Source organism: Hemiscyllium ocellatum, chromosome 6, assembly GCF_020745735.1.
Source record: "Hemiscyllium ocellatum isolate sHemOce1 chromosome 6, sHemOce1.pat.X.cur, whole genome shotgun sequence".
NCBI lineage: Eukaryota > Metazoa > Chordata > Chondrichthyes > Orectolobiformes > Hemiscylliidae > Hemiscyllium > Hemiscyllium ocellatum.
Window position 1 is genome coordinate 80129284 of NC_083406.1, and position 14500 is coordinate 80143783.

At 40.1% G+C, this 14500-nt stretch overlaps 1 protein-coding gene across 2 annotated transcripts in view; it reads right to left on the minus strand.

Annotated features, from left to right (window-relative positions):
• Positions 1–14500, minus strand: part of LOC132816772 (rho GTPase-activating protein 20-like) — a 94457-nt gene that overhangs the window by 18336 nt on the left and 61621 nt on the right. For both annotated transcript variants that reach the window (XM_060826703.1, XM_060826704.1), the window contains 2 exons: positions 10756–10944; positions 4109–4287 (listed from right to left, as the gene is read on the minus strand). In XM_060826703.1, coding sequence (XP_060682686.1) covers positions 4109–4287; positions 10756–10944 — 368 coding nt within the window. The remainder of the gene's footprint in view (positions 1–4108; positions 4288–10755; positions 10945–14500) is intronic.

The following is a 14500-nucleotide window of genomic DNA, read 5'->3' on the forward strand; positions in this document are numbered from 1 at the left end:
TTCCAGAAATGCACACAATACTCTAGCTGCGGCCTAATCAACATTTTATACAGTTCCAAGGTAACTTCCCTGCTCTTAAACTCTATACCTTGGCTAATAAAGGCAAATATACCATATGCCTTCTTAACCAATTTATCCATCTGTGCTGCTACAAGTATAAATGCACACCAAGGCTCCTCTGATCCTTGGTGCTTCCCAGGGTCCTACTCATCATCATGTATTCTCTTGCCTTCTCTGCCTTGTCCCAAGCGCATCACTTCACATTTATCCGATTGAATTCCATCTGCATCTGATCAGCCCCTCTGACCAATTCATCTATATTCTCCTGTAATCTAAGGCCATCCTTCTCACTATTTACCACCTCACAAACTTTTCTATTATCTACAAACTTAATGATCAACCCTCCTACATTCAAGTCTAAATCATTTATATAATCCACAAACAGCAAGGACCCCAACAGTGACCCCTATGGGACCCCAATGGGCAAAGACATCCAGTGGAGAAAACATCCCTCCACAATCACCCTTTGCTTCCCGCCACTCAGTCAACAGTCAATGCAATTTGCCAAAATTCCTTGGATCCCATGGACTCTTACCTTTGCTATCAGTCTCCTATTCAGGACTTTATTAAAAGTCTTGTTGAAGTCCAAGCAGACTGCAGCAAAAGCATTTCCTTCATCTACACACCCGGCCACATCTTCAAAAAATTCAAATCAAGTTGGTTCATCAGGATATTCCCTTAAGAAAACCATCTGACTGTTCTTGATTAATCTCAGTCTCTTCAAATGCAGAAAATCCTGTCCCTCAGCATTGCTTCCAATAATTTCCCCAACATTTAGCTTAGACGGACTGGCCTGCAGTTTTCTGTTTAATCTCGTGTTCCTCTTGAATAATAGTACTAAACTGGCAGCCCTGCAGTCCTCTGGCACCTCTCTCTTATGCCCAAAAGAAATTGAAAATTTTTGCAAGCTTTCTTTCTATTTCCTCCCTTGCCTCTTCCAACAGCTGGGATACATTTCATCCAGCCCTCAATTTCTCTCTTCACCTGCTAAGTTGTTCTAGTACTTTAACTGATATCTCCCATAAAGCAAATTTTATAAATGCCCAAGTTTTTATCATTAGTAGTCTGAAGGGCTTCAGCCCTACGTGTCTAACAACACTGCATAAAGCAAATACTAATTCAGCTAGACACATCTCAAGACACTTTAACTACCAACCATTTGCATTTATTTTTGGGTAGAATTACAAGGGACTGGATTTTCACCACTTGAGAGAAAGGTGTCCCAAATGGCATGATTTTCACCCTGGGATCACTGTGAATTGGAGTGGGATCTACCACCCCGGACATGGATTGGAAGTAGCTGCAGGGCAGCAAATTGGCCTGGCATGCTGTTTAAAATTGACCAGATTGGATTTGCCCTGCTTCTTGTGTACAGGACATTTCTGAGCAATTTTCCACATTGGAGAAAGTGAGGAATCCAGATGTTGGAGATCAGAGTCAAAACAGATGGCACTGGAAAAGCGCAGCTCCCCAAGTGCTGTCTGACCTGCTGTGCTTTTCCAGTACCACACTATTTGACGACAATTTTCCACATTGTCAGGTAAATGCCAGTGTTGTATTGGAGCAGCTTGGCTAAGGGAGTGGGAAATTTTGAAGCATAAGTTTTAGAGTATAGTATTGCCAGAATGTTGTCAGGACCCGTAGTCTGTGCACTATCCAGTGAGTAGAGTCATCCATGCTGACCACTTACCCTAAAATAATCTAGTCTCATTTGCCAGCATTTGGCCAATATCATTCTAAACTCTTCCTATTCCTATACCCATCTGCATCCATGTGATATCATGTGCAGTAATTGAAATTGGCTGAACATGGGCATGTGTGATGCTGGGGACATCTGGAGGAGGCAGAGATGGATCATCTGTTTGGTACTTCTCAATGAAGATTGCTGCAAATGCTTCTGCCTCATCTTTTTCACTGATCTGGTGTTGGGTTCTTCCATCATTGAGAATGGGGACATTTGTAGTGGCACCAAACACAACTGGATGTGACAGGACTGCAGAGCTTAGATCAATTCTGATGGTTGTGGTACCACTTAGCTCTGTCTGCCACTTGCTGCTAATCCTGTTTTGTGTAGTCCTGTTTGGGTATCTTCAACAGGTTGACGCGCATTTTCAACTACGCCTGGTACTGCTCCTGCACTTTCTACTTAAGCAGTGTTGATCCCCTGGCTTGATGGCAATGGTTCAGTGGGCACTGAGGTTACAGATTGTGCTGCTGCTGATGTCCCAAAGACCCTCATGGATGCCTATCTTGTGTTGCTAGATCTGTTCGGAGTCTGTCTCATTTAGCACAGTGATAGTGCCACACAGCATGATGGACGGATTCTCAATATGAAGGCGCGACATTGTCTCTCCAAGGACTTGGCAGTGGTGACTCACTGATCCCATCATGGACTGATACATCTGTAGCCGGCAGAATGGTAAAGATGAGGTCAAGCATGTTTTTCCCTCTTGTTGGTTCCCTTATCACCTGCTGCAGTCCCAAATCTAACAGCTATGTCCTTTACGACCCAACTAGTTTGATCAGTCGTGCTGCTGCCAAGTCATTCTTGGTTGTGGACATTGAAATCCCCTTCCCAGAGTATATTTTGTGTCCTTGTCATCCTCAGTGCTTCCGCCAAGTGTTGCTCAACTTGGAAGAGGACAGATTCATCAGTCAAGGGAGGACGGTACATGGAAATCAGCAGGAGGATTCCTTGACCATGCTTAACTCAAAGACAAAAAACTTCATGGGGACAGAGTCAATGTCCAGGGCAATTCTCTCCTGTATATCACTATGCTACCATCTTTGCTGGGCCTGTCTTGCTGGTGGGACAGGACATATCCGGGGATGGTGAATAATGGTCTCTGAGACATTGTCTGTAAGGTTTGATTCCATGATTTAGGTCTAGAGTCAAATGTAAGCCAGACCAGATATGGGTGGCAGATTTCCTTGCCTGAAGGTCATTGGTGAGCCAGATGGATTAGATTTATTAGATTACTTACAGTGTGGAAACAGGCCCTTCAGCCCAACAAGTTCACAATGACCCTCCAAAGAGCAACCCACCCAGACCCATTCCCCTACACTTACCCCTTCACCTAACACTACGGGCAATTATCAGGGCCAAGTCACCTACCCTGCACATTTTTGAACTGTGGAAGGAAACCCACGCAGACACGGGGAGAATGCGCAAACTCCATACAGACAGTTGCCTGAGGCAGGAATTGAACCCGGGTCTCTGGCACTGTGAGGCACCACTGTGCCACTGTACCACCCATCATGGATTTTCCCAACAACTGACAATTGTTTCATGCTCATCAGGAGATTCTTAATTCCAGGTTGTTTTTTTATTGAATTCAAATTCCACCATCTGCCATGGTGGGATTTGAATCAGGTCCCCAGAATATTAACTAAACTTCTGGATTAACAATGTAGTGATTAAATCACTAGGTCATTGCTTCCCATACTATACTATTTTGCCTTTATCATTTTCAGCTCTAGCCAAAGTGTTTCTAAACCCTCGTTTCCTGAATTTAGATAATCCACTCTGTTGCGCTAATATCATTTTTAATCTTTCCCATTTCATCTTCAATTTAAATACTATACTTGCAACTGGAGCACAATCATGGAAATTCAAGGTACCACTGCTTGATTATGAGATCTTTCTAAATAAGTTTTAGGCCATCAATTAATAACCATACACAAGACAATGTAACACAGAGGAAATAATGGAGCTTCACTGAGGGCACAGAGTTCATCATGAGGGATTTTGATCTGCAAATAGATTGGAAAAATCAGATGGACAAGGGAGGCATAGGAGTACACAGAATGTTTTCAATATTTTTTAGTCAAGGATTGTGGATAATGTGATGCCACTATAAAGATACTTCATTTCCATGTCAGTCCCTACCCTTCCCGTGATAAACCTCTTTTCTATGCCATTACAATGAATAAAGTACCAATACAAAATGTGAAGGAGTTTTAAAATCATCCCTCCCTCAAGCAAATGGTCAAATTTGGTTACAGCTAATTTCCCTCTCTCTCCCTCTCTAGGCATTTTGTCACATACCATGATTGGCTTTGGGAAGTGATCATCTTCACAAATGGCTGACAGTGGTAGGCCAAAGAGTCTGCCTGGTGTCATGGAGGTTGGGGATAGAGGCATGTTATCCAACTGAGTACCCAAACCACGCCAAAAGGTCCAGTTCATGATTGACCTTTTTCTTTTGCATTGCTTTTGACTTGTTTCTAGGAAAAGAAGAAAAAAAATGCCAAGAGATAGCATTTGAATAATAATCTGCAAAACCATTTTTCTAGCATTTGCTTTCAAAGTTGCAATGATTATATAATACTCAATGCACGTAAACATCTCAGCAATTAAGCATTAAGCTTTGATAGATTTTCTATGAAGAATACTTTTGTTACTGCAGGATGACATGGATGTGGGACTTGAATTTTGAAAGGTTTATGATATTTAGGCAGGAACGCAAGTTAGAAAAAGTTGGAGGTCTGACTCTGTTGATTAAAGATACTGGGAGCACAAAAGAGAGGATAACTAAATTCAGGAAACCAGGACTTAGAAACACTTTGGATAGAAATGAGAAATGATAAAGGCAAAAACTCTCTTTTTAGACTGGCATATAGACCATCAATTAATAACCATAAACAGGACAGTGTAACACAGAGAAAATAATGGAGCTTCACTGAGGGTACAGAATTTATCATGAGGGATTTTGATCTACATATAGATTGGGAAAATCAGATGGACAAGTGAGCATAGGAGTACATAGAATGTTTTCAGGATAATTTAGATAAGGTAACTAAATGTAATATCTCAAAATATTCAGATGACACAAAACTGGTTGGAAGGGTGAGCTGTGAGGTGGATACAGAGATGTTGTAGTGAGATTTGGACAGGCTGAGTGAATGGGCAAATGCATGGCAGATACAGTATAATATGGTTAAATGTGAGGTTATCCATTTTGGGAGCAAAAATAGGAAGGCAGATTATTATTTGAATGAACATTACCCTCTCTCAATTTACAGTCAGAGGCCTGGGTATCTTTTTGCACAGGCTGCTGAAAGTAAATGTGCAGATGCAGTGGGCAGTAACAAATGTAAAAGGTATCTTGGCTTTCATTGTAGGAGAATTCAATGAGAGGAACAAGGATGTCTTGCTGTAATCAGGGAATCAGTGAGACAACACCTGGAATACTGCATGCTGCTTTGATCTCCTTATGACAGGTAGGATGCTATAGAGGGAACACAGCAGAAGTTTACCAAATTGATTCCTGGGACACCAGGACTGATATATGATGGCAGATTCAGTCTGTTAGGATTGTAATCATTGGAGTTCAGAAGGAGGGGAATGGAGTGAGTGACTGTGGAAGTCTCAGAAACCTATAAAATTCTAAAAAGACTAGACATATGTAGAAAAGATGCTTTCATCAGTGGGGAGATCAGAATACTGAGATGAGGAGAAATATCTTCAACCAGAGAATGGTGAGCCTGTGGAATTCACTACTGCAGAAGATGGTTGAGTCTAAAACATGATGTTTTTGCAAGAAGCAGGTAGTTGGAGTTCTTGTGACATAAAATGATCAAGAAATATGGGGTGGGGAGGGCAGGATTTGGGTATTGAGCTTGATGATCAGCTTTATATATACTATATGGTGGAATAGACTTGAGGACTCAAATGGCCTACTTCTATCTTCTACGTTTCTATGTAACTGACATTGAGGTCAAAGCTCAGAGTTATCAATCTGCTGGCTACAGATGCATCTGTCCATGACACTGTCAGTGAGAGTGGCCACTGCACTGGCCTTGTGGAGTGAAGTCCCATCTTTCATTGAAAATACCTTGCGTTTTGCTATGTGGCACTATCACTGTGCTCAATGGGACAGACTTCAAAAGAAACTGACAATTCAAGACTGGGCACCCGTGAGGCTCCGTGGATTAGCAGAACAACCTATGATTTCATGGTCTGGCATATCCCCCACTCAACTATTACCAGCAAGCCAGGGGATCAACCCTGGTTCAATAAAGAGTGCAGAAGAGATGCCAGGAGCAGCACCAGGCATCCCTAAAAATAAGGTGTCAACCTAGTGAAGATACTAAACAGGGCTACGTGCATGTCAACCAGTAAAGGCAGAAAGTGATAGGACAGAGCTAGGCAATCCCACAACCAGCTAAATTCTGGTCAATGGTGGTGGATAATTTAACAATTCACTGGAAGAGGTAGCTTCACAAATATCCTCAAATGACTGGAAGAACCAGCATCCCATTAGTGTCAAAGAAAAAATTGAAGCATTTGCAACAATCTTCATTCAGAATGGCCAATTAGCTGATCCATCTCGATCTTCACCAGTAATCCCTAGAATCACAGATGCTAGTCTTCAATTCACTCTACGCAATATCAAAATGCAGTTGAAGGCACTGGATACTACAAAGGCTAAGGGTCCTGAAAACATTCTGGAAATAGTACTGAAGACTTGTACTTCAGAACTTGCCACTCATCTAGCCAAGCTGCTCCAGTATAATTCCAATACTGGCATTTGCCCAACAATGTCAAAAATTGCCTAAGGTGTCCTGGACACAAAACGTTAAATCCAAACTGCCCAATTATCGCTCCATCAACCTACACTCAATCATCAGTAAAGTTATGGGAGGTGTTATCAACAGTGCTATCAAGCAGCACCTGCTCAGCAATAACCTGCTCAGTGATGCCCATTCTGGGTTCTGCCAGGGCCAATCAGCTCCTGACCTCATTACAGCCTTGGTCCAAACATGGACAAAAGAACTGAATTCCAGAGGTGAGGTGAGAGTGACAGCCTTTGACATCAAGGCCATAAATGTAGCCATCAAGAAGTACTCGCAAAAATGGAAATTAGGGGGCAAACACTCTGCTAGTTTGGGTCATACTTAGCAGATAGCAAGGTGATTGTGATTGTTGGAGGTCAGTCATCTCAGCTTCAGGACATCTCTGCAGGAGTTACTTAGGGTAGTGTCCCAGGCCCAAGTATCTTCACCTATTCATCAATGACCCTCATGTTCGACTATGATTGCACAAAATTCACCACCATTTGTGATTCATCAGACACTGAAACTGTCCATGTCAGAATGCAACAAGATCCAGACAATATTCAGGCTTGGACTGTCAAGTGGCAAGTAACATTCATGTCATACAAATGCCAGGCAATGACCATCTCCAGTAACAGAAAATATAACCACAACTCTGAGATATTCAATGATGCCACCATCATGGAATTTGCAACTATCAACATCCTGGAGGTCACCATTGACCAAAGACTTAACCAAACTCACCATATAAATATAATGGCTACAAAAGCCAATCAGAGGCTACAGTAAAAACAGTGGTGAGTAACTTGCCTCCAGACTTCCAAAACCTGTCCACCATCAACAAGGCACAAGTCAGGAGTGTGATGGAATACTCCACAATTGCCTGGATGGTGCAGCTCTAACACTCAAGAAGCTTGACGAGATCCAGGACAAAGTAACTAACTTGATTGGCATCAAATCCACAAGTATCAGCTCCTTCCAGCCTCGATGCTCAGTAGCAGCAGTTTGTACTATCCACACAATATAGAAATTCACCAAAGATCCTGAGACAGAACCTTTCAAACCATGTCTACTCCCATCCAGAAGGACCAAGGCAGCAGATGCACTGTAACACCACTACTTGCTAGTTTCCCTTCAAGCCACTCACTATCCTGAATTGGAAATATATCACTGTTCCTTCAGTATCACTGGGTCAAAAACCTGGAATTCCTTCATTAAATGTACTATGGGTTGGCCTACAACACACGGACTGCCACAGTTCATGAAGGCATCTCACCTCCACCATTTCAAGGGCAACTAAGGACGTGCAATAAATGCTGCTGGCCTGCAATGTCCGCATCCCACGAGTGAATTTAAAAAAGAAATCAGTTCTTTAGAGCTGGATGGATGATGGTGAGGTCAGCCATAAACAAATGGTATGGGAATGTTAGGTGGAGCATGGATATGAAGGTTAATAGTGCACCATGGCTGTTGAATAAGTGATTTTAAGAAAGATGGACAATCAATGCAACATTGATATATTGAACTAACTCATAGGAGGAAATAGCTGAGAGGGTGGCTGAATTGGAGGGCAGGTTGTTTGCTGTAAGAAGATAACAGAAAGAAGAGTAATATCTGGAAAAAATGGAGCCGATAATGTCAGTGGGTGTAGAACTAGGAGTGGTTAGGTAAGTAGGAATTTTAAGTTATAGCAAGTAGGTCCTGTGATTAAATTTATTTGGCAAGACATATGGGAAGATGGGTAAGAAATTGTATAAGGGTGCAAGTCCCAGGCTAGAAAAGGTGGGCAGATTGCCTGGACCTAGTGGGCAAGTAGATGGGACAGAGGCAGGTTCATGGATGAACTTGGTATTTGAAAGAAGTGTGGAGGAATTTGGAGAGAGAGTTTACAAAGATGGTGGATGATGAGAAAACAAAAGAAACCTGAACTTGTGACCAGTAGATTGCCACAAGGATCAGTGCTGGGTCCATTGCTTTTTGTCATTTATATAACTGACTTGGATATGAACATAGGAGATGTCGTTAGTAAGTTTGCAGATGACACCAAAATATGGAGCTGTTATTGGACAGCGAAGAAGGTTGCCTCAGGATCTTGACCAGATGGGCCAATGGGCTGACGAGTGATAGATGAAGTTTAATTTAGATAAATGCAAGGTGCTGCATTTTAGGAAAGCAAATCTTAGCTAGATTTATACACTTAATGGGAATGTACTGGGGAGTGTTGCTGAACAAAGAGTCCTTGGAGTACAGGTTCATAGCTCCTTGAAAGTAGAGTTGCAAGTAGATAAAATAGCGAAGAAGGTGTTTGGTATGATTTCCTTTATTGGTCAGACCATTGAGTATAGGAGTTGGGATGCCATGTTGTGACTGTACAGGACTTTGATTAGGACACTGTTGGAATATTGTTCGCAATTCTGGTCTCCATCCTATCGGAAGGATGTGGTGAAACTTGAAAGGGTTCAGAAAAGATTTACAATGATGTTGGAGAATTTGAGCTATAGTGAGAGGTTGAATAGGCTGGGCTGCTTTCCCTGGAGCATCGAAGACTTGGGGATGACTTTATAGAGGTTTGTAAAATCATGAGGGGCATGGATAGGATAAATAAATAAAGTATTTTCCCAGGAGTGGGGGAGTCCAGATCTAGAGGGCACAGGTTTAGGATGAGAGGGGAAAGATATAAAAGAGACCTAAGGGGCAACTTTTTCATACAGTGGGTGACGCATGTATGGAATGAGCTGCCAGAGGATGTGGTGGAGGCTGGTACAATTGCAACATTTAAGAGGCATTTAGATGGGTATATGACTAGGAAGGGTTTGGAGGGATATGAGCCAAGTGTTGGCAAATGGGACCAGATTAGGTTGGCATGGACATATTGGACCAAAGGATCTGTTTCCGTGCTGTACATCTCTATGACTCTACGACTCTATCACTGTATTTAGGGTTATCTACAAGTAATGAATGAGTTTGAGGAAGAAAAGGAGGCTAACTTTCTTGTAGGTATCAAATTTAGAAAGCTATCTTCTAAATGCAGTTAGTCTAAGTCTGTATTTTACATCAATAACTAAATATGGCAGATACTGGAAATCTGAAATCAGTCAGATTTGCTGAGTTTCTCCAACACTCTGTTTTTACTCTAAATTTTACATTGACTTGCCATTATATAATGTTACAATAAGCATATTTTGTTTAAAACATTTTCTTTTATTCTAACTTGACTGAATCCATGAGTAAATAATTTAATGAGTTCTAGTGTAATGATGTAATAAGTGGTTAGTTTTATGTGTACCCTTCACAATGATTTGAATTGAAAGCTCAAGGTAAGTAATTGACATGTTTAATAACAAGTTACTCTCAACTCTGCACAGAGTCCACCATTGTGATGGTGAATTGTAACAAGGAAAGCCTCTGCTTTAGTCTGAACATTCACTTGACTCCACTTCTGCAAGTTCATTTTGAAGTTAAATGCTTATTAAATTCAAAGTGCTGACTTCCCACATGCTCCCTCGCCCCGATTTCTTCTGTGCATTTGTGCAGTTTCTGGTCTCCGGACATACTGTGGTTGACACCACAGTGGCACAGTGACTGCCTTTCATGACAGAATATTCTTGTATTGGAGAGGTAAACTGAGACACTGAGTTCACGGCACATTTTAAATAATTGCAAAAGGAGGAAACTAATCCTGTTTTTTCTTTAAAACTCATTTATTATGACTTGTCATTATGATTTAAAAATTCAAGGGATTTTCAGAAGATATAATTTTATTTTCTGGATATAGAAAACTGCTTTTCAGTGAAGGTCACTTCCTGCTTGGCAGAACGCTACAAGTTTTTCAGCTGAATTTTCCACAAACCAAAAATTGGCCGGAATTTCTAAGGCAAGTTCTTATTTTACAGTTTCAGAACTGTAATATTTTTTCCTGTAATCCCAGGGTGAAAAATCTCAATAGTTTTTTCCTTATTACAGAGAAGAAAATTCTGAGTGTTTGCAATTCTATTAAAAACCACGCCCGTACAAAATCAACACATTCCCTCTTTAACATTCACATCATCTACCTGGAATTTGAAACTCAGTTTTACAAACCAATATAAATAATTTAAAAATCTGTGCTTATTTTCACCGTCTGGGAGAAATACTCACCGGCCATCTGCTGGCATGATGCCAAGCGACTTGGCTTTAAGATGAACTGACACTGCATCTCCACAGGCAACTGCTCAATGATGAAGGGCCCCTGGAAATCTAGAGGGTAGAGTGAGTCTTTGGATGATTGTGTCTGTGCAGCTGCATTTTGAATGTGACTCATTTTAATGCTGAAAGGATATTCATGCCCTGTTGAGAAAAATCGAAAGCCACTTTCAAGGTTTAAATCCATAGTAATGCTCCAGTAAAGTAATTCATCCCTACATCATTTGGTAGTCACTTACTTTTATAGATTTCTGTCGTGTTTCAATTATTGCCAAATACCAGTCTTGAAATTGTTTGAAATATCTGTACTATATCTTGTGTAATTCTTAAAACTACATTGTTACTTATCCCCACTTTAGCTTGCATTGAATTTTTCCTTCCATATTCAAATTAGTTTAAATGGTTATGATAGGATCAAGAGTGATATCCTTAAATAAAATATCATGTTAGCAGAAAATAGAGAAATTAGTTCTCAGAGTTAAAAGAGACCAATCTAAGGACCACAAGTTAGTTATTATAGCCTTTTACTTATTCAGATTTATTTTACTGTGTAAAAGGCGATAATAACTACACAGTAAAATAAATCTACCAGGGTTGACATGACTTTTCAGAGTTTGGAGAAAAACAGACAGATTTTGTCTGTAGACAATTGTCTCTGTCACACACATAGCAAAGTCTGTTCCACTGGAGCTTTAGATTGCTAGATATTTGTTAGCTATACATAGCATTTGCACTGACCACCTGTTTATCAGCAGCTTTGGGTGTGGTTTTATAGGGAGGCCAAGGCAATGAAGAACCAGGTCTGTGGAGACCATGACAAAAGAAATGGCAATGATCTTAAGCACATGGGTATCAGGAAATAACAAGTACTTTACCTACCCAAACAATACATAATAGCATGCCTGTCTCAGTACAATGTTTTGAATATAATGATGATTTGGAGGTGCCGGTGTTGGACTAGGGGTGTACAAATTTAAAAAGTTACACAATGGCAAGTTATAGTCCAATAGGTTTATTTGGAAGCACTAGCTTTCTGAGCGCTGCTCCTTTATCACCTGATGAAGCAGCACTCCGAAAGCTAGTGTTGTGTGATTTTTAACTTAAATTAACTTCATTATCTATTGCTAATACTATTTACAAGCCACGATAGCATGGCTGTATCCAATGGTGTAAAAATAAAACTCTATCCTATGAATACTTCATTAAAATGCTTCAGTTGAAGACGTTTGCAGATTGGGAGACCCTCTGCAATAAATATTTTATACCTTCATGGGTTTTTGTCAAAAAAAAATTCAGAGAGTTGCTATTGATTCTTGGAGAAATCTGGCTATTTGATGCACAATCATTCTTTGATCGGAGTTCAATTTATTTTTCCTTAAAAAAAATGGTTGCAGGTTGTTGTTACTCCTTGTGCAGGATTTTTAAAATTCTCTCATGGAGTGTGAGCTTTGCAGGCAAGGCCAGCATTTGTTCTCTGTCCCTAATTGCCCTGATCATAAGAAGTAGGAAGAGGAGTTGGCCATTTAGCCCTTTGAGCCAGTCCCACCATTCAGTAGGATTACTGCTGATCCTACAGTCCTCAAATCCACTTTCTTGCTTTTCCACACTAACCTCAATTGCCCTCCCAATCAAGAATCACAACCTTAAATATACACAAGGATTCTGCCCCCCCCCCCCCCAACTCTCTGTGGCAAGGAGTTGCAAAAACGTGGAACCTTCTGAGAAAGAAATGCTTTCTCATCTCAGCCTCAAATTGATGCCCCAGTCATTGTTTCTGCAGAACACTGTCTCCCTTCAACTTAGTCTTGCCCTCCTCCTTCATTAGAAATAACCATTTGCTAATGTTAATTGTCAAAAGATTGCGGAGTCTTTCCTCTTGCATCTACCTTTCAGCCTTTGCTATTGATGTCAGCAAATTATCCAGTCACATTTTAAGCAGTGATGGCGCAATCAGTTTATTTTAGCAAATTATTCAAGACAGTGCCGTTCAAATATATTGAATGGGTAACAAAAAGTCAAATGCTTCTTATACAGTCAAATAGAATTTAAAAATCTGCTCTGCATACATTTGCTTAAATCCTTGCTTTTCAGAAAATTATTTTTCCCTCAAGGGAATGATTTTTTTTGGTAACCTCCACCATTTTCTTGCTTGTTATGCTAATTACAAAGAATACAATACTTGTTGCATTTATACTAATCACTTTCTTAAATTACGTCATAGTTACTAAATTTAGTTCAAAAAGCAATAAGTTTCACAAAAACATATGCACACACTTAACATTTCAGCCCCAGCCAGCTATACTGAATAATCGCCTTATATAATCAATACCACAAGACATTCAAAGTTTCTATTGCAGAGTCTCACCTGATCCAGGTCATTGATGATTCTTAATTAACTTGACTGATATCCAACTTTAGGAAGTGGAGCTTGATACAATACTCTATCATTCAAGAACATCAGATCCAACTGTGAGGAATTTGCCTTCACTGTGTTTTATTATGCTTTACTGCGCTGTATAAAATATTTTCCATGTTATCAGTTTGATCTTCTGGAGTATGAATTTAGTCTTATTGCTTTCAGTTTTGGCATTGCATATTAAGTTAACCTTTCCAGCATTCAATCATTTCCTCCTGTATCTTGCACATCATCTCATTGTGATTTAATTTCAGTTTTTGATGGCACTTTGCTGGTTTCCTTTGAGATGTAATTTTTTTATTAAGATTCAAAAACTCCCCCAAGATTCATGAGTCATTTTCTAATACCTTTGAACACAATAACCTCTTTAGAAGATTTCTTCATGAACTGGTTGTCAACTATAGCAGCTACAACCTTGCCTTTTAAAAATATCAGAAAGTCAAATTTCAATTTCTAGTGTGTGTCTTTCTTGTTGAGATTTAAAACTTTTCCAGGTACAGTCAGTTTTGTTGTACCCAACTTCACAGATAAAAAGAGATAAAGAAGTTTACTTAGTCAAAGTTTATGATCAGAATCAGTGTGATGTCCAACACTGAGAGCCCAAAATTACTTTTATCTTAGCCATTAAATATATTTTTAGGTGCTGAAGCAGTTAACTACAAATATTTCGCTCATTCTTTTACTTCAGTCATTCATGGTGCTATGAGGAATTTTCCAAAGACTAGCATCCAATCTATTTTAATTCTTGGTCCAAGTATTCAGTTCTTATTCCAAAAGATTTCAAACTGACGTAATTTGAGATTTCAGATTTTAAGAAAGATTGTCCAAGTCAATCTAGATAAATTGCTCCCATTGAGCAAGAGGGTAAAAGAAAAACTGGAGAACGTTATTCCACACACCAGCAAACAGGCAGCAATGGAGAATGTAGACTCAACCTGTTTACATAAAGGGTTTGAAGTTAACTTAGATCACTGATATTAACAAAGCAATTGCAGCCTCCAACTGTGGTAGGTAACCTTCCCAATCCTGTAAATGGCTTCTACTAATTAAGAAAGGACTCTACTGCTGGGAAATGCAGTTTACAGAGATAGGACAGTGAGGGGAGGGGGTGGAGTTTGGGTGAGAGGCTCGTCAGAGGCTCTGTGTGGTCTCGATGGGTTGAATGGCCTGCTTCCAGACTGGAGGGATTCTAAAATAACAAAGATATATTATGATATTCTGGATGTATTCACTTCTTGTTTGACTTCTAGTCAGCTCAGTATCTAGCTGGGAAAACTGACCTAC